Below are 27,161 nucleotides of genomic sequence, written 5' to 3' on the forward strand. Positions count from 1 at the left end.
CAGGCAGAGGAAATAAGCAGAAGCTGTAAAGACAGCAGCAAAGTGAAACAAATTAGACAAATTTGCACACAGCCAGTGATCTGGGCCGAGGACAATTCACAATGTTACTGCCACAATTAGAAGCAAATGCTCCTGATGCAACAAGAAAAAAAAAAAATGTTCTAGCTGTAAACAGCATGAGTGCATAGAGTTGGTTGATATTCTAAAAACAGCACAGACAACTATTAAAGCAGACACACTATTTGTGTCATTTGCCTCCTTGCTGTTTTTACAATGTCGATCATAGTTGCAAAGCTACGCACATGATCTACAAACGAAAGCAACGAACGTGTATAAAAAGCTTGGTAAGTCGATTCATACACTCATACATATGTTTAATTTTGAAAGTTCCCGTAAAAGCGACAGCAGCAGTATAGTGGGTTCGTTTACCATCTCGCCCATAATGTACATGTTGTATTATTTAACTCTCTGGCTCATGAAAGTACTAAGAAGCTTTAAGTGAAGGAAATATGCTTTCGTTATCTCACTGCAACAAATGAAAGCCTCTGATGCCGGGGCACCCCTACCGCGCTCAGCACAAGCAGTGAGAAAGGTAATTAAATACAGCCATGTGTTGCATGGGTAAATAAGAGGCCCATAGCGCAGTCATCCTATAGAGATGGAGAAGAAAAGACCTACGCACGAGGTAAATATCACAGGACGACATTCACACTTGTTGAGTACAGGCATTGCTGACGTGTGGAATCTGCCGCCGTTCTTTTTACATTGATGCAACGCGTACGAACTGCAGTTAAATTGTTAAAGGCAGGAACGAATCAATTATCCTGCTATCACTAAGAGACCTGCGACAACCAAGTTCCTTTAAATTTCGAGATCACATCTACCATAGCTCGAATGCACAACCGGTTTTTACAAGTGTGAGCAGGAGAACAGGTAATCACTCACCTTTGCTCCAAGTGCGTCGCGGTAGCACCAGCAGCTGGGCAACAAATGTCATCAAGCCCTGGCCCACCTGCGGTGCCCACAGCTTCTAAACATGCCCAAAAGGCAGTGATTACAGTGACAGGGCCCGGCACTTTATTATCTGCTCTATGGCACCTTAACACCTACACTACAGTGACGGGGCCCGGCTGCATTGAAGCTTCATTCTGTTATACTCTATTTGGTTGCATACGAAAGCGGGCATTAAGAATCATGACGCACTTGAGACCCGATAAACCCAGCAGACCACTGTTCAGTCAACTAAACATATTGCCATTCGATCTTATGCGTGAGCATAAAACAGCTAACTATGTAAACAGCTGTTGTGAAATGCAATCATCCTTTCCCTGTGTCCATATTTTTTTCATCATCACGTTCTACCAGAAATACTGCCGCTGGAAATTTCAACCTGCCTCCTGTACATAATGTATATAGGAAAACGCTACTTGAATTTGTTGTAGTTAAGACATGGAACAATATACCATCCAAAATAAAAGAAACCGAAAATTTCGGCAAAGCACTAAAATCATATTTATTAGCTATAAACCACTGATTAGGTGCCTGTATTCTTGCTTGGCATTCTGTTCTTTGTGGTTTGATAATTTACGTAACTGGCGATAATTTTTATGCATGCTGTAAAAAAATTTTTTTTGTGTGTTTTTAAGGTGCTAATGTGTTGCATTCATCCTCTGTATTGATCCCCCTATGCATGTGCCTAATGTCTATTATATTTCGCATTCGGACCCACCCACTAGCCAGTGGCTATTGGGTCCAACAGTCTTTTGCGTATGCACTGTAACACACATGATGGTAATAATAAAGAAAGAGAGAAAGAAAGTTAACAGCAATGGAAAGGGAATGGTAAAAAGCATTTTAAAGAAATATGCAGATCCCACGCACTGTGGGAATCGATGTTAGCGGAGCTTTCCGTGCTGGATGCTTTGATTCATAATAATTAACGGCAATTTTGCTGGCTAAAACACGAGAGTGGTGAGTTGATGTTAAACATTACCTTGTGTGCACCACTGCTGTTTGCATAGTACACAGAACACACAGGGAGAGGCGTTTGCTTGAGGCGTTGTTGTACACCATATTTTATAACCTTTGAGAGGGTTGCGCATTGTCATTTTTTCACATGGCACATTGCATTCTGGCAGAAGTATTAAACTTGAATTGGATTATGGGGCTGTACGGGCCAAAACCACACTCGGATTATGAGGCAAGCCATAGTGGTGGACTCTGGATTAATTTTGACGCTGTGATGTTTTTTAATGTGTTTCAAAATCTAAGTGCACGTGCATTTTCTATATCGCCCCCGTCGAAATGCGGCTGCCGCAATTGGGATCAAATCCACAACCTCTAGCAATGCCATAGCTGCAAAGCTTACGTGGTGGGCGCAGGAGTGTTGATTTGACGGTCGACCGCTTCCGTAGTGTCTCCTGGACCCTCCGGTGCGCTTTCATTAATGCGGCTTTGTTTCTGCACGCCCTGCGTAATTTGTCCGCTTGACATATTTGCATGGCGCTTATTTTTCAGAAATAGCAGCAATGTACTGTACGCGTGCCTTGCACTTAAGCTTATCGTGTTTCCGTGCAACCGCTGCCGTATAGTAGTGGGGTTTTCTTGCTTTCTCACGTCACCTCCCCCCTCTCTTATATGGGAACTGCCTCTTCACCTCCCTCTCCTTCTCCTCTTTACAGTTCTATGTGCGTCCCCTCTGGCCTCGCAGGTTAGTAAAAAGGGAAGAGTGGCAGTTTCTGCAATGCTCCTGAGGGAAGTCACGGATAATTACAGCTGTCAAGCAGCTAATGTGGGGACGGCCAGGAGGCTCCAGAGGGCATTGTGGACATTCGACGCGGTAGGATGAAAACAAGTTTCTCCCATCGCCTTTCCTCTCTTACAAGCGCCTGTCATCTATATACAAGCTCTGCAGCACCCCCCGATGTGGTATGTGCGACAGCAGCAGCAGCAGCAGTGGGAAAGTCGAAGGAAGAGGCAAAGAAAGCTTCGCTTTAAAAAAGGCATGGCATATGTTCAAGCTTGTGTAGCACCAGACAATGAATATTGTACTGGATTAAGAAAAAGAAGCAGCCGGTAATTGCTTGCTTAGAAGACCGATAAACATACAGTGCGATGCAACTTGAGAAGTAATGATATTGAAGCTTCCAAGTCTTAAGAATAAAAGAAAAAGAAAAGACTGAATCGTCGCGACGGCACATCACAAGTCACCGTAGGCGTCGAAGTCTCTAGCTGTAACGAAATTATTTTTGAACAGCTTTGATAGTGTCCATGAAACAATGGTTGCTTGCGTACTGTCAAATGCTCATATGCTGCGGCATAAAGCTCACGACACGGTGCGAAAACGCGCCCGCAGCGGAAGTGAAACATTGTGCGCGGATATGCATGCAGACGCACAGTCGGTCACTGGGAACTCATGCGATCGCTGCATTGAAGCTTCATTCTGTTATGCACCATTTGGTTACACAGACAGTCCACTATAAGCACATATTTCACATAGTTTTCTTTCAGCTATTGCCTACCTTTCACGCAATAAACCGGTTCGGGGGAAACGATCGCGGCGACCACACACAGTGTCTCAGCTTACTGTACGTATTAGGTAAACAGATAGCATCTGTAAACCATTCTGTGCTTTCTGTTTGTCCAAGATTATTATTTTTACAGTAAAATACTTGTGTCATGTCGAGAGTGCTTGCAAAAATGTCCAGGAGGGCTCCTGCGTAGTATCTTTACTTAGTGCCGATAGCCAAACTCGGCCAAACCTATGCGGAGCGCGTTATCCTTCAGACTATGCAAGTGAGGTGCTTCCAGCAGATGGCGACTCCGTAAGTCCTCGCCCCCATAGAGTTTTCTGGCACTGTTTCGCTGTGGTACAGTGTACTAGAGTAGGGTAGCTGTGGTATGGTCCCTAGAATATTGGCTAGTCTGCCGTCCATGCGGCGCTGCTCCGTATGAAGCAGGCGGGACGCTTTCTGAATGAGAGCACAGAGGGTGCTGTGAGCAGTCCTAGTGCTACGCTCTTCGCTGTCGTTTGCTTGTCGGCCTGCATGCACCGCGGCGGGTTGGCTTCATCTTCTGCGTCTCCAGTTTTTCATGAAGTCTCCCGGTAATAAAAGGATAGCAAAGAAAGAAAAGCTAGAATATTTGAAAATGAGAAGATGAAAATAATTGCATTTCGGCAAGTGCGTCACATCGGGAATGCACGCTTAGCAGCCTTGGTAATTGTCTCTTTTTTACATAATTTATTTTCTTATTCCTGAACCTTATGCCATTTCATCGGATGTTATGTGCTGTAATTTGTTTACAGTTATTATAAGTTTATAAGTTGTTTTGACTGTGTGCTTGATTACTTGCGCGGGATTATCGCGCAGTGGAACGTGCTTCCACAATTTTATCTATTGTCAAAACATATTCGGGTGCTCTCCTTGACCATGCGTGATATCAACTTTACATGTCGCGTCATTTCGTTGCATCACATCAGCAGCGCATGCTTCGCAAATGATATTTTTCTTCGTTTTGTTTACTATTGCCGTTTGCAATTTGATCTATTATTATGAGTTCATATTTGTTCTCACTGTTCTTGCTCCCCCTTAACTGGAAGTGCTTTCTTTTTGTCTTGTATAGGTTTTGAACGCGCTTGGGGTTGCTTTTTATTTTTACCCTCTACTGCCACATCGCACACTTGTACCTCATGTTGGTTATTAATGCGAAAACATTATATGGCTCATGAGGCGAAAAATCCGGCGTTGGTGTGACCCCGATGGTCCAAGAAGTCAAGTGAGCAAATCGAGGCAGTTGATGATGTCAATTAATTCAAAGTTAATTGAGGCCATGTTAATTAAGGCAGAGTCTGCTAAGGCAGAGCGAATTAAATCAGGTTTAATTAAGCTAGAGTTCATTATGGCACTCGAACCCACACTATTGGTAGGAGTCAAACCCACGGCCCTTGGTGTTAGGGTGAAATTAATGAAATCACAGTTATTTAGGATATAGTTAATTAAGACAATCGAACTCACGACCTTTGGTGGGAGTCCTACCCCCGACCTTTGGTGTTAATTATGGCGAAGTTAAATTAAGACGACTCAAAGTGCATATGCATCGTGAGGTCACGGTCGCAATGCTTTCGCATTGGGATAACTAAGGGCCGCTTCGATTTTATTGTTTCGCTTTTAATCACTGCGGCCTTGGCTGCCAAAGGGCAGCAGTATTGCATGAAAAAATAAATTCAGTGCTTAAGCTATTCCAGGCTGAGCAATTGCTTTGTGTTCTGAGTCGTACGTTTCATACGGCTCAGCAAAAAGTATTTGAGAACGAATACCACTTACGCAGCTAAAGTCTCTCATCACACCCATAACAAATACTGCTCTAACGCGGCCCAAGTACGCGGGGACAGAAAATCATTTAAAAGAGATAAATGACTAAACTATACACTGAGCATGCACGCATGCACTTCGCTAATATGCAGCCAGGCGGCCGCGCACTGCATCATAGCATGAGGAGTGCTCGCAGCACCACTGCTACAGTCATTCGAAAACAGTCCCTGCTCCCGTTGGCGGACAGCAGACTAGCCAATATTCTAGGGACCATAGCTGTGGTATGCATGGGAATGCCCATGTGCATCCCATGGGAATGCCGGTTTATTGTGACTTCGGATTGGCATCGTACTCGGAGAGCCAGGCAACCCCTGTTCTGTCTGTAACAATGATTAATTTTCTACTAAAACAGCACGTAAAAAGCTGTTTTAGCTTAATTATTACACAAAAACATGTTTAGTTTAACTATGAGAACTTGTTATGGCATGTACAATTATATGAAACGTAAAAAGTACCAGCAGGCCGCTAAAGTTGGAGGACAGACGACAAGATTCGCGCTCGCTTTGGAACAGTTTGTCGTCTGTTCTTGCTTTTCTTCACTTGTTTATGCATTGTAGGTGAGCAAACTTCACTGGAAGGTGTAATACACATTAAATGAAAACATTTTATGACGGTTTTACTTTAAGAACGCACTATTTGTGCAGCCATATCCACGTTTTAGACGAAGCCTCCTGCAACACCAGCCAACACAAACCTTGCAGACACATATACTGTCATTCCCATGCATACAGTTAATATAACCAACTTCCCGTGACGGCACAGCGCCCCTTAGGAAACTCCCATAGATGGTGGCGCGATTTCCCTCTAGGTGTTATAGTGAGAAACTCTATGCTCGCCCCCAACCATATTAACTCTATGCCCCCAACATCATTATAGTGACGGCCCCGTCGCTACAGTGTTGTTAAAGTGACGGGCACCGTCACTGTTGTGCTGATGTTAAAGTGCCGGGCTCTGTCACTGTAGTGCAGATGTTGAAGTACCGGACCCTGTCACTGAAGTCCTTACCAAAAACAGAAGGCGAGCCACAAGATCATGCACATGGCGCGCACGTGAATGAGACTCGAGCCATGCCATCTGAGTTCGAGTAGTTATTTTTAAAAACACGGAAAAAAAAGAACAAAAAGAACAAGAATGTGACATCACATTTGGTGAAGCAAAATTGTTCTCCTTTCTCACCTTCTCTCAGCTAAAGCAGGCGCAGTGACCACGGAGCCCTCGGGGGCAATGTTCAGGTGTAATACAGGGGTGCTGTGCATGCCGTTGACACGTGATTGACAGACGGCCGTGTCACTGGGCTTGTGCACAGCAATCCTTTATTCTCAATTCTACACCCTAGCCGCTAACATACCTTCGCTCGTTACCGCACCCACCCGCCTTACGCGCTTTCCCCTTTAGAAGAACCCCACCTATATATACTGTAGTGAGGAAAGCATGTCACCTTGAAGAAGACAAGTCCACTTGTCGAAACATTAGCTCCTGCTTTCACGTTGTTCTCGTTTTGCTCATCGTCTTGAATTTCCATCTCCCGCCTTCCCCCCCATTTTCTACCTGCCACAGGGAATTCTTTTAAATTTTGAAAGTGTCTGCTGAAACACCCTTTATATGCTACATCATTGTCTGTGGCAACAAGAAAAAATTTGCTCATACCGCTCAAAAGTGGTCATGGTAAGAAAATAGCTTTTCTAAAACAAAGGTTCACTCTCTCACTAATCGTCTTTATCCGGTTCTAACAACTTACACTACTAACAACAGGATAGCAGGGCATACTCTTTTATACCGTGGCATTTTCCTGACTTCAAATTTTTCATGAAAAATTCACACTGAACACATTTTAGCTTTGCCAAACGGCTCACGTGGTTTGCAGAAAAGCAACATAAAACACTCCCCCCATCACTCCTACGTAGACTAGCATATGTTACCGTAATCTACCCAAAAGTTGAATACACACCAGCGATTTGCTATCTTGACCGATGTATCTAACGGACATTGAATTTCTGTAAAACTGTGCTGTGTGGTTATTGCACACAAACGCTACGTCAGTACAAAGGCAAATAGATGACCTTGCATGCCACTGGATGCATTAAGGCCACATAAGAGCCAGCATTGACATATACAGTAAATAAAGCAAGGTGTGTTCTGTAGATACCTCCTCCTTTCCTTCAAGCACAATGCGCGCTTGACACAGTAGGAGGATTGAGATCTCAGCAAGAATCCACTGTGAGTCACAGGAGGCACAAATGCTGCAGTCATGGTGGTGGATGAGTTGCAAATGATGGAGTGACGCTCACAGCTAGTTCTCCACAGGTCTCCAACCGCCATGACAATCTGAACTTGCAAAACCCAGCAAATAGAACAGATGGGTCTTGCTGTTTGAAGATTACATCTATGTTGCAGGCCTCAACCAAGTGCAGATTACATCTATGCTGCATCTATGCTGGCCTCAACCAAGTGCAAGTGAGGATGCAGCTGTATTCCATGACCTCCCAGGAAGCTTGCTATGTCCTTAACACTCTGGCATTGATCGACGAAGACTGGTCCTCACAGGAGGCAGTGAAAAAAAAAAGGCCACCGACCACTTCATTCACCCAGACACATGGTGCAAACCATCAAAGAACTTTTTTTGGCAAGTCTGAAGATTCTTGCAGAGCACCCCTCATGTACTCCAGGTGTCGGTGAGGACAGCCCATTTCAGCAACTACTAGTGAGTCAGCACCTACGGAGCAAGCTCCCTAGGTAGTCTCTTGAGTGACTCCCCAGAGAGGAATACTGCAAGCAGCAGAGGGTCACCAACAGCAACAACAGAAGAGGTCTGGAGACAAGACATGACCTGCAGAGGAAAAGTTCTGATGTGGTAGAGACGTCCATCCACTGGGGTTGTCCAGCACAATCGTCCCAGCTTGGTGCCGCTTTCGCACTTCAGAACATTCAGAAAGTTACATTGCAGCATCCAAGGATACTTCAAATAAAGCTGACATGAGCCAAAGATTTCCAGCCAAGCCAACCAGCAAAATAGAGCGACTCAACAAGTGAAACACAAAGCTGGACAGAGCAAGAAAAGCTGCATAAAACGGTTTTTCATTGTAATCATTGACATCAAGCAAAATTGTGAAGCTGGTGCAGAGATACATTGATTCTGACAGCATTCTTTGAAAAAGGGAGGTGCACACCACCAGGACCATTGCAAGTGCCAGCTTGGAACCACCAATCTGGTGCCTATGTCCGAGTATACAGGAAATATTTTTGGGTTCTACATTGCTCCTTCCCAATCGAGTACAATATGTGCTTGACAATTGGCTCTCTCGCAGGTCTTCCACTACCACACCGTCCCTCATGAGAACTTGTTTCAAAACCTTTCATTAATCTTTGATCACGCATGCAAAATAATCCACATTCTAAATGCCATTTCACCCAATCTTTCGTATCATGAATTGTACCTGAATGAAATACAGTTGAATGCCTTTTCATCATCATCATCACCAGCCTATTTTATGTCCACTGTAGGATGACGGCCTCTTCCTGTGATCTCCAATTACCCCTGTCCTGCGCCAACCGATTCCAACTTGCGCCTGCAAATTTCTTAACTTCATCACCCCACCTAGTCTTCTGCCGTCTTCGAATGCACTTCCTTTCTCTTGGCACTCATTCTGTAACCCTAATGGTCTACCGGTTATCTAACCTACGTGTTACATGACCTGCCCAGCTCTATTTCTTTCTCTTAAAGTCAGTTAGAATATCGGCTATACCTGTTTGCTTTCTGATCCACACCACTCTCTTCCTGTCTCCCCTTAACATTAGATTCTTCGTTCCATCACTCTTTGCGCGATCCTTGCTTTCGAGCTACTTTTTCAGTCCAAGTTTCTGCCCCATATGTCAGCACCGGTAGAATGCGTTGATTGTACACATTTCTTTTTAATGATAGTGGTAAGCTTCCAGTCAGGATCTGACAATGTCTGCCGAATGCACTTCAACCCATCTTTATTCTGTAAATTTCCTTCTCATGATCAGGGTCCCCTGTGAGTAATTAACCTAAGTAAACATACACATACTCCTTCACAGACTCTAGAGGCTGACTGGTGATCCTGAACTCTTGTTCCATTGCTCGGCTATTGATCATTATCTTTGTATTCTGCATATTAATTTTTAACCTCACTTTTAGACTCTCTCTATTCAGGTCCTCAATCATTTGTTGTAACTCGTCCCCAGTGTTGCTGAACAGGACCATGTCATCTGCAAATCGAAGGTTGCCGAGATATTCGCCACTGATCCTTACTCCTAAGCCTTTCCAGTTTAAGAGCTTGAATACTTCTGCCAAGCATGCAGTGAATAGCATTAGAGAGATTGCGTCTCCTTGTCTGACCCATTTCTTTATAGGTATCCTTCTATTTTTCTTGTGGAGAATTAGGGTAGCTGTGGTATCGGTAGATATTTTCGAAAATATTTACGTAAACCTTCTGTAGTCCTGGATTACATACTGCCTCTATGACTGCTGGTATCTCTACCAAGTCAAATGCCTTTTCGTAATCTATAAAAGCCATGTAGAGAGGCTGATTGTACTCTGCAGATTTCTCGATTGCCTGATAGATTACATGGATGTGATCCACTGTACAGTATCCCTTCCTGAAGCCAGCCTGTTTTCTTGGTTGACTGAAGTGTTGCCCTTATTCTATGGGAAACTATCTTAAGTAATTAATTAAATTATGGGGTTTTACGTGCCAAAACCACTTTCTGATTATGAGGCATGCCGTAGTGGAGGACTCTGGAAATTTTGACCACCTGGAGTTCTTTAACGTGCACCTAAATCTAAGTACACAGGTGTTTTCGTATTTTGCCCCCATCGAAATGCGGCCGCCATGGCCGGGATTCGATCCCGCGACCTTGTGCTCAGCAGCCTAACACCATAGCCACTGAGCAACCACAGCGGGTTGGGAAACTATCTTGGTGAATACTTTATAGAATACTGGAAGTCAGCTAATGGGCCTATAATTTTTCAATTCTTTAACTTCTCCCTTTTTGTGGATTAGTATAATGTGGCATCCTTTCAGTTCTCTGGGACCCCTGAAGTCGCGAGACATTTCGTATAAAGGGCTGCAAGCTTTCCAAGAGTGATGTCTCTTCTATCATTGATTAAATCGACTGTTATTCTATCTGCTCCTGCTGCATTTCCTCGTTTCATGTCTTGTAAGGCCCTTCTAAGTTCATCGCTAGTTATAGAAAGAGCCTCTGTAACCTGTTCATTACTACTTCGTATGGAGGTATCATGCCTGCTCTGGGTATTGTGCAGGTCAGTATAGAATTCTTCTGCTGTTTTACTATATCTTCGAAACGCCTCTACAACGAACGAAATTACCTGCACAAGGAAAGATTCTGTGTGTCCTGGCTGAATTCCTCTTTCATATGTACTGTGAACGGCTCTACAGCAAAGACCGATACAACGAATTTGCTTATACAATAAATGCACCTAGCGGTACCGCAGCCACCACCGAGTGCTAGAATTTCGATGTGCTTGATAAGCATGCTTAGTCCTGCTGCATAGCTCCGGGAAGCACTCCACTCACAAGCCACTTGTTGCAACACAGTGTGACGGCTGATGAATATGTTGAAGCCAACAAGAGGCAAAAGCACTGAGGAAAATAATTTTAAATGTGTTACAAACATCTTAAAACATTTCTGATTGGACCTATGCTGAAAAATGCAGTAACACATGTGCATTGTTTTAGTAAGACGAGTTGGAGCGACTGGGTGTTTGCACTCGGTGTCGGTCTATCGTTACATGCAGTGGGTTCACTCCTTCCATTGTTTTCCACAACATTCCTATGTTCTCAAATCTTACATTCCTATACAGAATTCTTGCATGGAGTCCACATTCTGTAAAGTTGACAAAATTCAACCAACTGAAAATTCTTAATGCACTCTGCAGCAATTCGTTTTTTATGTTTCTGAAGAAACAAAAATTGGCGTGAAACTAAATTTTCACTGGACAGAAATAATTGGTGCCTGAAAGGGTTAATCCCCATTACACTATTAACTTGTAACTTACTTTTTGCCTGTATTTATTATGATGTCTCACCAGTGAATATGCTGGAAATTACTGCGAAGGACATTGATGCTTATACTAACTTTTGCTGTTTTTTATTAAAGATGCTGTTTATCAGAAGTGCTGGTTGTGTAACAAACTGTTGGCATGTATAACGCACAAGCATGTTTGTCTGAATGTTTGCCATGTAAAATGCATCTTACTTTCCTTGTTTACATCCACCATTATGCCGACATGTGTGTGGTCAGGTCCTCTCAACCTGTTTGGTCAGCTTTTTGTCTCATCTCCCACAACATTGTTACAAATAAATTCAATATATTTGACTCTCCTCCTATGCAATGCCCTCAGAAGAGGGCTTTGAAATAAATGCATACACCCTGACAAAAGCCATATTGGCTTCAGGCAGAGGCTTCCCTTGTTCACCCACTCTTGATTATATTGACCCACTTTCTCTGCCATGTTTGTAGTTCTTCACGGGGAAGTCCATAACTAAAATGTCAGAGAATCCTCACTAACAAATGATGCCTTTGGTAGGGCAACCTTAGCAAAGTGTGCCTACCTGGTCAAACAATACAGCTGCCCTAATTAAATCCCATCGCTTCTTTCATGGTATTTTGAGTGTGCATGTGCATAGTAGCCTGACAAATTTTTTTAATGTTTGCTTAGTAAGCAACACAACACGTTAACATATCCAGAGCACGACGCAGGTATTGTCCAGTTAGGAATATTTGTGCTAAAAGCACAAATAACCTTGCAATGAATTTGTTATAATGAAAGGCAGCAAACGGCTCTGCTCATATATGCCTCATACAAGCCCTTACAACACACAGCACAGCTGCAATCACAAAGCTGGTAAACACAACCCCGCAGTGGCTGTTATCAGTTCACATTCTCCGCCACTGCAAACAATGACCAAAGTGCATATAAAAGAGGATTGAACTGGAAGCAAGGACAATGATCTGCAAACAGGACCTTATCAACACTCAGCTGCCAATGTGTTCCAGAACACTGCTACCTACTTTATGCCTCATCAAAGACACGGTAGATTATATCAAGAACTTTGCTACCATTGCATCCTTCGGGAATGATGCACCAGCCATTGCCCGATTATGTGGAACGATGATGTGGATTAACACAGCTCATTGAAAGCAGCAAGTTTCAAAATGAGAACTAGCTGGTATTTCCATCACATGGAATGACTGGAGTGTCCACAGGCTGCAGTCGCTGCCACTCATTCGTAGTACAGCAGTATTCATGAACCAACCAGCTCACATTGACTGCCTCACATAAGCTGCTATCACAGGTACCGTGTCCCTTCAACACACTCTTAAAGTTTACACCCTTTGGGGCTTATCTTGTCCCACAACAATAATTTTCATCTGCCTCGCTAGCATTTCCTTTCTTGAAAACTCGGCACTAGCTACTTTCCTGCCGAGAATGTTGTGTCACGCTGATAACGCGCAAGCTGTTTGTGACTTGGAAGTACCGGACTCGCACACTCGCAGCATTAAAGAAAGGAAATGCGGGCAAGGCAGATTAAGATTATTGTTGTGAAAGAAGATACGACCCAAAGGGTGCAAACTTCTTTAAGAGTGCAGTGCTTGGCACAGTGCTTGTTATTAATAGGCTTGCACAGTGGCACATCACAGCGTAACCAATGTGTTTTTGTAATTAGTAACAACAGATTTGATATTTGCAGGTGCACCTTTCCTTACCATGTGTGCTTGGTAAATGAGGGCAACACAATGGAAATGTGCATCACACTGCAATGATGCTTTATTGAAAGGCCACCACTCCCACCCACAGAAAGGCAGGTTCACAGAGCATAAACCATACCAATAGCTTGCATAATGTCCTTCCTTCCCCTGTAGTCGCATTCCCACAGGAAGTCCAGTTCAGCTCAAACCAGCTTGTTGCAGCATAACTAGTTGAGACCTTCTGGCATGAAATGCACATTGTGGATGCAGCCAAGTCACACTTTGCATCAGTTTGGCACTTGGTTTGGGCATACACAAAAACTATGCATGTTTCTTCAGTCGTCTCTTACCAGAATACAGCTGTTTAAGCGACGCGACAATTTCAGATCAACGGCACATGCCTGCTAAAATGGTAAATTAAAACACTGTGCAAACACGTGGTCCCTAAGATGGGAGAAAACACCATACCCAGTAGTGAACAGAAGCAATTTGCGTTTCGTAAGATGGACCCTCCTACTGACTGAGGTTGCCTCTAGACTGCATGAGAATGGACAGACACTGATGACACTTTCGATAGCACCATTTGTGCCACACAGCTGGTAAAAAGATAAACATGTTGTAAAGTATACTTGCATATGTGTGGTTATTGCTTCTTGCATAGCTGTGCACTCAAAGTAGGCAAGCTTGCTATTTCACTACTGGGCCTGCCCATCATCAACACGTCAGTGGATGCGGATGAAGTTCTCGAGTGCGCTGGGCACCTCGCCCGCAAAAGGGATGCGGCGCTCCACGATCTTGCGCGCGGCCAGGCACTGCAGGCTGATGTGCTGGAGCGGGTTGAGCACGCACTCGCCGATGCCGGCCAGCATGCGGTGCGGCTGGTTCCCGTTGGCGTTGCGCCGGTCCAGGTGTGCGCCGTGGCGCAGCAGCGTCTGCACCACGTCCGGCACGAAGTTGTTGCGCAGCGCGGCCACGTGCAGCGCCGTGCTGCGGGCCTCGTTGCACGCCTCGACGTCGGCGCCGCAGTCGAGCAGCAGGGCGGCCAGCGAGGCGTCGGGAAACACGTGCGCGTGCGCCTCCTCGAAGAAGGCCGTCGGCTTCATGGTGTTTGCGCGGCTTACGACCAGGTGCAGCAGCGAGTCGCCCGACGCAGTGCGCGCCTGCTGCGCCAGCGCACGACACACCAGCCGGCGCACGGCCGCCTCGTCGGCCGCGTCGCGCTTGGGCAGCGCGTGCAGCACGTGCAGCAGGTGCGTGAGCACGCGCAGCAGCTTGTCAAAGTTGTCCAGGTGACGCCGGTACACGGGCCGCTCGGCAAGCAGTCGCGCCGACTCGCCGCACCGGTCGACCAGCAGCCGCGCCGTGGCCAGCACGTCGTCCAGCCGCAGCCGGTCGCGCAGCAGGCCCGCGCGGCCCTTGTCCAGCATGTCGAGGTAGAGGCGCACCAGGGCCGCGGCCGCCTGGCCAGCCTCGGTGTGCAGCAGCGTGTCCTTGGCGACGCGCAGCTCGAGCGCGTACTGCCACAGGTCGATGCAGCGCTGGTACTGCATGCTGTCCGCGTACGCGGCACCGCGGTACATGAGCCGGAACACAGTGTCCTTGTGCTGCGCGCCCAGGATGCGCTCACACATGAGGAGCGACTGGGTACGCAGCGCGTCCAGGTCGTGCGCCAGCGCGTCGAGCTCGTCGGCGTTCGCGTACTCCGCGGCCATCTGAAAAGCCGGCCGCCGCGTCAGCCCGCCCAAGGGCTTGGGCACGCTGTCGCGCGCACGCAGCGCCTGCGCCCGTCGCCAGTAAAAGAGCGCCGACTGGACGTCGTGGTGTTCGTCGAGGAACGTGGTGCCCATCAGCTCGTCAGCCTCGGCACGTCGCGCGGCGCTGTACTCGACAGTGCTCACGAGGTACTCGTAGATCTGCGCGGCACCCTTGAGGCAGGCCGTCTGGAGCGCGTCGTCGCCGTACCGACTGCGCAGAAACGGGTTGGCACGTTGCTCGAGCAGCAGCCGTGTCGTGTCGAACCGATGCTCCTGGATGGCGTAGTGCAACGCTGTCTTGAGCTGCACGTCCTGCGCGTTCACGTCCGCACCTCGGCGCAGCAGGAAACGGCACAGGCTCACGCTCTGCACCGAGTTGATGAGGCAGGTGCCGCCGTTGTAATTGGGTTTCAGGATGTCAGCACCGTGGTTCACGAGGTACATGACTACTTCACGGTGCGACATGAAGCACGCAGAGCGCACTGGCGTTGAGCCGGTGTCCGAAACGCTGTTCACGTTCGCGCCATAGTCGATCAGCTGTTTGACGACTGCCAGCTTGCCTGCCACTGCCGCACACCACAGTGGCGTCACAAAGTGGATCGAGCGGTCATCAGTCACTTCGTAAACACCTCGTTGTTCCAAGTCAGCTCCACACATGGTTATCAGGTACTCCACAATGTCCGAGTTGCCCTTCTTGCATGCAACGAACAATGGTGCACATCCTTCTCGAAGACGCGAAACTATGTCCTTCCGCTCCTCTCGCGTGAGACGCTCAATCTTATTGCGGACAAGGTATGAGAGCCGAGCACCTGGTGGGGCGAGTCTACATTCCGAGTAGAGATCGTTGAATATTGCGTCTCGCTGGGAAGTCTGATCTGTCTTACCTGTAATCCACATACTTAGAAAAGCTTCCAGTTTTGTCACGCAGATCACGCAGCGCACCGCGGGCGACTACAGATATGTGCCTGTAGCCATGTTTAGAAAAAATCAGTATTGCTAAAGCGATTGGAAGGGAGACAGCCGTTACAGTGAACTAAAATAGGGCAGTGCAGCGCGTGGAGGCAGCAACGCATAGAGGCACCTGACGCCGCCAGTGGCGAATGTAGCGGCGGCGCTGCAATCGCCAACTCTTGCATGCGGAGGCTGTTGTGTGGCTCGAAAGCGCTTGTTAGGTGGTGTTTCGCCCCCTTTCTCTGAATGTCTGCTGCTTTTAAACTCGGGAACATTTCAGCTCGCGTCAACAGCAACGAGGCCGGCTGATTCTGTGCGACATTATTCGTTTCTGCAGTTCTTATTTTCCAGGGCATCACTTAATGTGCTGTTGAAAGGTGCGCCAAGGAGAGAACAATCGTACAATGTAACTACCTAATTTAAACTTACTTTCGTTGTTACGGGGACCATGCTTTGCTGAAGCAAAGCAAGCAGCGGGACTTTTGTAACGCAGTTCATTTGTTCTTGTGCCTATTACCACAGCAATTAATGTTGTCACTGCGTTCCTGTGGAAAGCTATTCCAGATATCATTGTTCTGCGCCCTATACTGGCTCTTGTGTGTGTCCCCAGACTCTGTGGTGCCTGTAAAGTGAGCATTTAGTTACAGATTGCCCAGACCATGAGCTTGTGTCCCTTTTGTACGTGATCTGTGCCCCACCCCCACCCCCCTCTCCGATGACAATGGCGTCCTATGGATATCCTATCGACATCCACTGCCAGGACATCGATATCGTACGGAAGTGTCGAATATACGTCCTGCGAACGTCCCTCACAGGACCGATTGGACGCACTTTCCGTGCCCTGCGGACATCCCTTGCATGTCCGCGAGGGACATTATCTGGACATACTGCGTACATTTTACGGACGTATGCCAAGGCCTTTTGCAAACTGTTCGCCTTAATTACGGTCGCAGCACACGCAACGGGCAGATCGGAACAGATTCATTGTGCGCACACGTTACGTGCGCACGCACGCGTGCGGAAGTGCATCATACTCCTAATTCTATGCATTCCGCCGAGCTTATTGAACTAATTGAAGTTTGCAAAGTGCATCAGAAAATTCGTAGTACGACGTCAACACGAACTGCAGACGTGATAGCTCCGGATTGTCACAAGCGAGAAAACATAATGGAGTTTTAGAATAGGGGTCCCAATAGTTTGGGGCCCCAAAGAGCTTTGCGGGTGTTACAGGCCCCGCACACTCTCACGTTCAACCAATGGCCACAGAGGACGAAAAATCAATCGAGGCGTTTCAACGTAAGTGCGCAAGTGGAGCTACTGTAATTTGGTCGCATACTTTAATTTGTGCTTTCTCTGCTAGGGGCGCTAAACATGCTAAATTTTTTTACGTTACACAAACCATTAACATAAACAATCGAGGTGTCTAAGGATGTTTTTTTACCTCAGGCAAATAGCCAGTTGATTTATTCAAAAATTCATTGTTGAAGCTGCTTTTTAGTCATAGCGTCAAGGTTTTTGTACTTGATTAACCACCGACAGCCTATTGGTATCGATGTGTTTCCTAGCCGTTGGCGTTCGAATACTACGGCGGTAAAACATTTTCGAAAAGCATGCTGGTTTCGTCTGCGAGTCATTACATAGACTCGCTGTAAAGACGTCTACTCTTGGCAAAAAATAGTGCCTCATATTGTTTAGGCGTTGATTATCATAATGAATGCGGCGGAGGTTGAGGGAGTACGCTTGAAGGTACGTTTCTATGTTCGTGATCTCCATAACACCGTCAGTACGCAAACCGATGTCACAGAACACCCGATGCATCATTGTGTGTTCTCCGTCATCACTTGTTTGCTGTACGCCTACTAATCCTTCATTTCTTCTTCAAGTGTTGTATCCTCCTTTTGACCTTGTTCTCTTGTGCTTCACTTACAGTATGTCGTTCCGTCAGCTGCAATGCGCATTTGCAAAACCAATACATGTTTGATAAGACGCAGTGGTTATCATAATTTCACTACACATATATTAAGCGGGCACATATGGTTCAGATACAGATACCTGTATGCGGACTTGCACGACGTTGATGCGGAGATTAGGATAATTATGACACCCGTAAAGAAGAGGCAGCTGACGGCCGTAAGCTGTTGCGTTCTTTCCGCCAAACTACCCGGCCTGGTAGTGCTGTAAAGATACTGTATAAAAGTGACACGCGGTGACAGGGAAATTATTATACTTAGCAGCCGACCGTACGTTTTGTAGCTTAGGTCTTCTTTCTTGTGCGTTTGTGCTACCCTTATTAATGAGCCATTTCTTGACTATGTTCTTGACTAAGTAACCGCGTTTGTGTGGATGCGTATACGTGTGCTTTTTGTTGTGCTTGTAAAATGCAAATAAAATATTTTCAGGCTTACTCAATCTTTGGTGTCGTGTGCGTTTATTCCAGTCGAGGCCATCGTGCCGCTTGGAAACCGCATTCTGTCAGTAGCCCTACACGAAATGCAACAGCTGGAGCGCGGAGGCACAACTCGGGGTAACGGCGGCGAAATAAACGAAAACCGCTCGGGATGCCCTTAAAAGTCAGTTCAGAGTGTGCCTTAACTCGATATGACTCAGCGCTACATATATTCTGCTGCGCCTCGATCGTGCTCCCGCCAGTTTGGTTGCTGTGTGGCAAACGTAGCGCCTATGTAGGCGCTACGTTTGCCACACAGCAACCAAACTAGGGTGGCTAGAAGGGGAGGTGTGAATACCGGCGGCGCTTTCCTTCGGGCGCGCGTGACCCACTTGCGCACCGATGCCACCAGGGGGAACGTGGCGCTGCTGCTCGCGGCGTGGTATTACGGCGTGGTACTCCCGCGCTGGCCTGCGCCCTCCGCTGTCAGTTGGTCTCGTCGCCTGTTTTGGAGTGTTCCTCCCGCCGTTCCGTCATTCGAGGGCGAGATGCTGTGGACCACCAAAGTTATGTTGAGCACCGCAGCGACGCACGGCTAGTTTATTACATTGCAGGTTATGTGGCGAGAAGGCGTGTTTTGCCCACACATTGTGAAGACTACGAAGCACCATAAAGGCAATATCCCCAGAGAGCTTCCACCAGAGGCATCCAAAGAGCCTTTTATATCCCTCAGAATCGTTCTATAAGCTGGACAATGCCCTTGAAAACAAACTCACTCGTTTATTCAGTGTAACACTCGCCGTGGTTGCTCAGTGGCTATGGTGTTGGGCTGCTGAGCACGAGGTCGTGGGATCGAATCCCGGCCACGGCGGCCGCATTCCGATGGGGGCGAAATGTGAAAACACCCGTGTACTTATATCTAGGTGCACGTTAAAGAACCCCAGGTGGTCAAAATTTCCGGAGCCCTCCACTACGGCGTGCCTCATAATCAGAAAGTGGTTTTGGCACGTAGAACCCCATAATTTTTAATTCAGTGTGACACGCTAGCATGCCAAAGCTGTGGCCGAGATTTTGCAGTCAATTGGTTAAATGTCAAAGATTGGTTGCCTAGACCATTCTGCTACCCTGACAGCCTCAGTTATACGTTTTTATTGCCTCACAAGGATTCACTTTTTGCTTAAAAGTTTCAATCAGCAGAGCAGTGAGAAGAAACGGAAAACACTGAAACCTTGTGTGTTCTAAATATTTTTGCTCATTTGTAAAGAAACGATTACCTGACCAGATCTGTTGCTTCACTGTCTGCAATCATAGTAAATTCCTTATATGAGCGTCAAAATGACATGCTACAGGTCTGCAAGCGCAGATAAAAAGTGGTTTGTAAATACGTCCAGACTTTATCAGGTAATGTCTGCAGTTTACAGGTCTTACGGCACGCATAGGGTGATTGCTGATCTCGAGGACGGCGGTCGCATTTTCAGGGAGGCGATATGCAAGGCGCCCGTGTGCCGTATGATGTCAGTGCGCGTTAAAGAAGCCGAAGTGGTCGAAATTATTTCGAAGCCCCCACTAGCTCCTAACACCCAAAGCCAGCTCACGAAATGCGCACGGACAAAACGCGTTTGAATCTCGATACAGTGCGAACAGGGCCCGTAAAATCTCACAGGAGTAATGATTTGGGCTGACATAACAGTGTTTTCATGATAAAGATTCATTCTTTGACGCTCGCAGAAAGCGCACGGGCTCACTTTCACTTCGGTGGTAGAGATGCAGCCGACGCGAGGCTGGCGAGGCGCTCATTTCGGCTGCGTGCTTACCCCGCCTTGGTCAACAGCGCCGCCCCGCGGCATCGGTGCGCTGTGGGGGTCACGTTTCCGCCGCCGGTATTCACACCTCCATTTCTAGCCACCCTAACCAAACTGGCGGGAGCACGATCGAGGCGCAGCAGCCAGAAACCCAGTAAAGCCACAGAACACCTGGTAAAGCGGCAATACTGTTTCCGTTTCCTGTTGTACAGCGCCGTCTGTGGTCGCATACTTTAGTTCACGACGCCACCGCTACGCAACGTTACTAGATTATTTTCAGTTGTCAAACTCCGCCGCGGCACCTGGCCCCTTTCTGTCGCGCCCGCGGGGCGGCGCGCGCGACACTGTCGGCCCGACGGCTGGTGGTGCGAACGTTTGTGCGGGCGGACAGAGACGCCGATGCGTGCAGCAGCGTGGCACGTTTTGCTCGTGTTTCTTATTTATGTGCCAGAAAAATGCTGCTCGTCTTGTGAGCAAACATTCCTGCAATGAAACGATAAAAACCACGAGAAACAGACAAATTAAGTGATAGCTAGGGAGGGTGCAGCGCCCTTCCTAACTATCACTTTGTCTGTTTTTACTCCTGTTTTTTTTGTTTGTGTGAATAAAACCTTGCGAACATTCTACGACGAAATAGTGTACCAGACCACCACTTTTGAACTTCGTGCGCATTTCCTAAGGGCTATAAACTTCTTACACTAATCATTTCAGGTCATCAAAGATTTTTTTGGAACTACTAAACTTGACAGAACAGAATGCAATTCAAAAGAACCTGAAGCTTTTTGCATCATAACAAACGATACAGTCTTTGCGAGTAACTGTGATGTCGACTTTAAACATTGTGTATAATCTGCTGCGTCAAGGTGCGCTCTATGTTTTGACGGCCAAGTTAAATCAAGATCCATTGGAGGTAATGCACACTGTTCACATTTGTTGTGACTGCATTCACATTGCACTGTTTGCTAGAAAATTCACTCACTCGTGTTTTTTCAGCGACACTTTGGACTAGTGCGTTCCTTCGGTGGAGATGAGTCTCATCCAACTATAATCAACTTCACGCAGATACTCCGCCTTCTAAGCCTGTATACACCTGTTAAAACGGCGCTACGTGGGAGTGTGGGAGGTGTGCCAGACCCTGTGCTCGTTAGCGTCAACGACACATTCAAGCAGCCCATAGAAGTTTAGAAGTCAAAGCATAGTCTTCGCAATGCCATTGAAGCGACGTTGAAAAGTTGCGTGGAGCCAAGCAGCTCACCAGAATGTGCTCGCAATGAGCACACTTATGCTCGAGGAAACATAGAGGACAATGTTGGTTATTATCTGTGTGGATATGTCATTCATAAAGTCAGAAAGGTCGCACCATGTGATCTACGCATAGCGGACATAAGCTCTGAAATCCCAGCAGTTGGCTGCGACAGTTCCTTAATTGAGTACAGAAGTCTCAAGCAAGGTTTCTTAAAGCACCCGACGCCGAAGATGCTGGGCTTTATGAAAACTGTTAACAAAAGTGTGTCAGCTTCCCTGGATGATGCAGGCCCTTACGGAGAGATATATTGGAAGGTTTTATATGATCTAGAGGGGTGCTGCCTCCCTCTTAATTCTTGGTTGCCCAGAGCATATGTTCGCGTTCACGTGAGAAGTACTGAATATCTTCATTGTTATGCGGATGCATTATTACTCCAGGGATACAAACTGTCAACTAGAAAGCAGGCACAAGGTAGCTGTAGCAACCAAGAAAGCGCATCGTTTGTGAATATCGATGTAGCATGCTTAGATTCATCAATCCGGCGTTGTACCGGTCCTATTCTTTTTTTCATGCCTACATAAAACAACATGCCACAAACGAAAGGCTTCACTCTCCTCTTCATTCACCTATTAGCTGCTTTTTACAGAGTGCACAACGTAAAAGGCTATTCTTTGAATATTTAGCGCCACGAAGAGCAGAAAAAAAAAACTGGCATTGAGTCGGCGGCGCGCTGCTGCCTTGGGAAGCTTCCGTAGCCAACCGGCCAACCGTGGCGGCAGCGCCACCTCGCGAGAGGAGACGGCAGAGGGTCACGTTCGCGCGCCGCTCCCAGGCGGAGTTTTACAACTGAAAAGCATCTAGTAGCGATGACCGCTACGCTTATTTTTGTTGCACTGTGGAAGGTACAGTTTCCCTTCTCTAAATTTGTATGGTGTTAGCGTTGGGGCACGCAGGAGTGAAGAGATTTAGAATAGGGCTTTGCCGTTAGCGCCTTGCGCTGACAGCGCCACTATGGCGTCAAAAAAAGCTATTAGAAATAATTAAATAAAATTTACCATTTTATGATAGGAATAGTAATTTTGACTTGCGTGCTTTCACGTTTAATTACAATTTAGAGGTTATTCTGTAAGCAGCAAACAATTAGTTGCGCTTAGTTTTGAGCAAACCAACTTTACGTGCCTTCACTGGCATTCACCAGCCAAGCTTAGCGGTGTTAGGCCGACGAGCCATAAGATCCAGAATCGAATACGGAATCAGCGGCGTCTAACGAATCAATCTTCATAACACACGCTAGTTGAGAGAAAGCGATAACCGCATTCACTTCTCCTAGCTTGCAAACTTCACGCGTTACCACGAATTGAACCCAGTTTGGTGCTAGGTTAGAGCCGTCGCTTCGATGGGTGCCGCCATGTTTGCTGACGCAAAGCTTTTGGGGCCTTAAACCCCATGAGCGCGATTTTGTGGATCGGGCCGTCGCGTGAACAGATCGCTCGGTTCTGCAAATCTAGAATTCGTCGCTCGTCGCCCGGAAGTGCTATGAGCGACTAGCCAATAGCGCGAAGCCGGAACTGGATGTACATAACTCAAGTACTTCCGATTGTCGCACGGAACGAGCAAACGATTGAATTTTTATACGTGCAAGGATAAGAACCTACTGCAAAACTTGCAGAAATATTTTATGCTGCTTTTTACAGTAAAATACATCAACTTAAGTTAATAAAGCACGCGTCACGCTAGTTTCGGCGCCTATATTGCTGCCCTCATACCGGCAACACTGGAGAGACGTCGCTCGAAGTCATCGCTCCATAGAGTTACTATACTGCCTCTAGAGGACAAGCTACCCATAGGCCCATGCATTGAAATCGGGAACCGCAAGAGCGCCGCCATGTTGCTACGCGCCGAGGTTGCCAGCTCCTGAGACGCTTGCTAGACTTGGTGGCAGTAGTCAGTTTTAATCCGGCAACCGTAGCAGCGTAGCAGCATGGCGTCTCGCTTGTAGTGTCGCACGGAGGAAGGAAACTAAGGAGAGGCCCTGACGTCACTCTTTGTGAAGCAAAAGTGAAGCCGGAATTTGGCGTTGCTCATGGCGATGCTCCGCCTTTTGGGCCACCCTCCTCTCTTGTTTACATCTTTCGCGAAACCACGCCGCGCTGCTCGTGGTGCCGCGCGCTCGCGCAACATCTGGCAGAGCACGGTGCAGGTAACACAGCGCAACAAGACACGGTGACTAACGCAAACCCGCCCACTCAGCGCCTTTGCCACGGCCCGAAACCTACCAGAGCAACACGTGTGAGCGCTCAAAACCATAACAACGCCGCCATTGTGGCCCAAAAGGCGTGGCCATACAAAAAAAAAAAAAAAAAAAAAAGCAGCAAAAAAATGAGAACCTACTACGTCATTTCCGCCACACTTTTCTCCTAGCGCGCGGAGGGGGTAGGGCCTCTCCTTAGTTTCCTTCCTCCGTGTAGTGTCGTGATGTGTGCTTGCAGCCGTGTGTTTGGGCTTTATAAGTTGGTTCTTTATTCTATGTTGCGGGACGGTGTGGGTGTGGTCCATGTTGGCCGTACAGGTGGCATTTATGCAACCGAGGGATGATCCTGTTGAAGTTTCCGGCGGTATGCGGTTTTCAGCGGTCACGCCTGTTGCAGGAGTGTCACTCGACGAGGTTACGAGCTTGAAGCTGTGGTCAGATTCCTCGTTGGCGTTCCGTAATTCTCTTCGCACGGACGCGGTATGTTGCAAAAGGCGCTTTCGCGATCAATCGTCGCGACGATAGATCGGGTTTATTTATTATAAGTACTGATCCAGCTGTAGGGCGCATGTAACCGACAAACGGAAGTCTCAGGAGAGCACCTGAGATTATAATAAAGCAGGCGGCGCAGGAACTCCAGGGCACCGAAGGGACAGTGGGGGGGATCAAAGCTCTAAGCAGAACGGTACGTAGGTTGGGGCCGCCGAGGCAGGTGTGTGCCAGGGAGTGTTCGCACGGACAGCTCCCCTGGCACGCGCAGCAGTGCCTCGCAAGGTCGAGATACTTTAAAGGCACCTGCGCCCATGATCTTTCTTTTGCCTCGGAGCAGTGAACACGATTAACGAAAATAATATGGAGGGCATCCGGTGCAGTCCCGAATGCGTCATGGCAAATGTAGCTCGCGTCGCCTGGCGTGTGTAGTAGTATCAGAGTTGGTTGTATGAACTTTATGCATAATACGCTTTGTTGCGGTACCTTAACGGAATGGGTCTAGAGGACGGTGTTGGTACATTTTTTCGTACCGCCCTAATCCTATACCCCCCACTACAAACACACACATATCCCCCTTTCTTTTTATGTATACATACAATTCCTTGCCATGACGGATCATTCCTCCTTTATTTTTGAAAAATAGAGGAGGCTATGGACGGATTGACCAGTTCAAGTTGTCAACTTGTCAGTAACTGTCATAGGAATCACTGTAATAAACACAACTCCGCAATCGGATTGCTTGCTTTCATTTTTTGTTGCAACACTGAGGACTACATAGAACTTTATTTTGTATGTGTGAGAGAAGTATGTGGATATCACGAGCTTAAGCCAATGTGCGATACACAGACAAAGCAGCTGCTACAACATGAACTGCATTGAGGGCCACACAACACACACGTAATTAAAGGTGCAAAATATAGGAGGAAGCTTCAAAATATGCTCTGTAGCACTGCAAAGTATAACATATATTGTATGTGTACAATAAATGTTCAAAAAAACAATGCATCAATGTCCCATTTGCCTTCAAGTTTATTATCAAGTTCAAATTTACTGAAGTTTATTATGAGCATATGTACAACAGGAATCTACTGACACACCCACAGTCAAGGTGGCTGTTCGAGGTGTGCTGGCTGCCTCGGTGTAAGAAAAAGAAATTGGGTGAATGTCGACACCAGTGCCACTGCTTCTTGCCTCTGACCTGCACGTGCCTCCGTGGCATCTTTGTGCACAAGTGTGCTGGCGTGGCGAGGCGTAGGAGTAATCCGAGAGAAAGTGTATCGTTTACATGGAGAAGTGGCTGTTCACATTGCCTGTCGCTTTCCCTCAAATGTTTCCTTGGTGACTAGGGTGACACACCCGCAGTCAAGGTGGCTGTTCGGGGTGTGCTGGCTGCCTAAATGAAAGAAAAAGAAAGAAATTAGATGCATGTCGATACCAGTGCTATTGCTTCTTGCCTCTTAACTGCATTTGCCTCCACGGCCTCTTGGCTTGCGAAGTCTGTATGAAGGAGCTGCTGTGGCTAGGCGTAGGCATTGTCTAAGCAAAAAGAAAAGGCCATTCAAATGGGGAATTATGGAAATAAATGCAGTTATGTCTGCTTCTTGCACTCCTCTTGCCTAAAAGTTTTCAAACATAGTGTCCAGTACACACCAGCACTTTGACTGCTTTTTGCTTCCTACCTGCAGGTGTTGCTGCGAGATCCTTAGTATGGCTGCATGCAGCATTGTAACACTTAGTGGAGGCATTTGAAGTGGTAGCCAAAAATATAAAGTATCATCCTTGTCTGCATAAATGCTTTCAATTTCTTAATGCAGTGGTAACTATCACTATTAGTGCAAGGCCCCTCACATCTATGTGGCAAGTGCCATAGCTCGAAACTGAATTTTTCCTTTAGTGTTTCACAAGGCGTCTGATATGCCCACATTAGATGTGATCTGTTTGTTTTTATTTATCCCAGTATGGAGAGAGCATCATTATTTTGTTTTTTATTTTTTGCGTGTCTTGTTTTTTGGTTTATTTCTGAATTTATCAAGCAGCAGTCTCATGATGCTAAAGTGACTCATGATATGACAGTCATCAGCTTTAGTTTTTCAGAAAAACAACGCATTTCCTGACCCATTGTTTGACATCCCCTCACTCGCATAATTTTGCAGAGTATTCTACCTACATTGACTTGCTTGGCCTCCGCTGAAGTCTTGCATATTCAAATACGACTCTTTCCTTAAAATCATTCGACACTTCTCATAATTTCTGTACCTTGGGCTTCTGATACTGTCTTGTTTAATTTAGAGCTTAAATTTTACATTTGGAACACACGGAAGGGCTTGCCATTGCATATCTGCATAAAAGGGAAACATGTTTCATTAAACATTTGCAAAATCCAATTGAAGATTGATGAATGCAGCTTGCAGTGTGATATGACTGAATGAGCCATAAAAGTAACTCATCTCACTTGGTAAATTAAAGCACATATTAGTGTGATGTACATGATACGTTACGCTAACATGGTGGGTTCTCTTGCTTATACAAAAAAATAATCGGTGCGCGAGAAAAAAATTATTTTTGCATACCCCTTGTACACACTGATTTCAGGAAAATGTGCTGGAGCTGTCCACATGATCTACTTATTTTACCTGCGAGTATGATCAACAAAAATGTGTCCCAGCTGCTTAGTGGTATTTGAGATTATGTCAGTATTGCATATGTGCCTGTTGTCTAAAATAATTGAATTTTGAAAATGCTTGCAGGGATCTGATGTGCATATCTGCAGTTTATGGATACATGTAAAAGACTCAGCATCAAGTGCAAGTGAACGGTCCCACAGGCCCGGAGTCGATCATGCAAATAGATTCGCTGCACACATTTGTGACCAGAAAAGATATGCCACATGAAATGGCATGCAAGGAAGTGTTGAAAATATTGCACAGTTAATAAAACGCCTACGCTATTAATATGTGGGTTGATGCACTCGTTATGCAAAACGGAGGTAAGGCGTGCAGACAGGACACAAGAGTAGAGTATTTACAAGCAAACAACACGAGCGCCGCCCACTTCTCTACTCTTGTGTCCTGTCTGGACGCCTCACCTCTGTTTTGCATAATGAATCCTTACCAACTAGCTCAGCTTTCTGTCGTTCTAAGTCTCGATGCACTCGATTTCGTCCGCATTAGGCACTC

General features: G+C 46.6%; 1 protein-coding gene and 1 long non-coding RNA gene across 2 annotated transcripts; one reads left to right on the plus strand and one right to left on the minus strand.

Moving 5' to 3' along the window:
- Positions 1 to 6: 6 nt before the first annotated feature.
- m-cup (ankyrin repeat protein mann-cup) lies at positions 7 to 15,935 on the minus strand. Its single transcript, XM_072286059.1, has 3 exons — positions 13,737 to 15,935; positions 946 to 1,012; positions 7 to 23 (listed from the first exon to the last, which is right to left on the minus strand). Exon 1 carries the CDS (start codon positions 15,752 to 15,754, stop codon positions 13,826 to 13,828), a length of 1,929 nt encoding a protein of 642 aa, XP_072142160.1. The 5' UTR covers positions 15,755 to 15,935; the 3' UTR covers positions 7 to 23; positions 946 to 1,012; positions 13,737 to 13,825.
- A 6,959-nt stretch (positions 15,936 to 22,894) lies between these two features.
- On the plus strand, positions 22,895 to 26,936 carry LOC129380387 (uncharacterized). Its single transcript, XR_008608390.2, has 2 exons — positions 22,895 to 23,973; positions 26,733 to 26,936. It is a non-coding gene; the product is annotated as an uncharacterized lncRNA (long non-coding RNA).
- Positions 26,937 to 27,161: the final 225 nt, after the last annotated feature.

The sequence above is a fragment of the Dermacentor andersoni genome, chromosome 1, assembly GCF_023375885.2.
Source record: "Dermacentor andersoni chromosome 1, qqDerAnde1_hic_scaffold, whole genome shotgun sequence".
NCBI lineage: Eukaryota > Metazoa > Arthropoda > Arachnida > Ixodida > Ixodidae > Dermacentor > Dermacentor andersoni.

Excerpts from the sequence above, each read along its gene's own strand:
- m-cup (XM_072286059.1), bottom strand. The coding sequence starts at position 15,754 with ATGTGGATTACAGGTAAGACAGATCAGACTTCCCAGCGAGACGCAATA.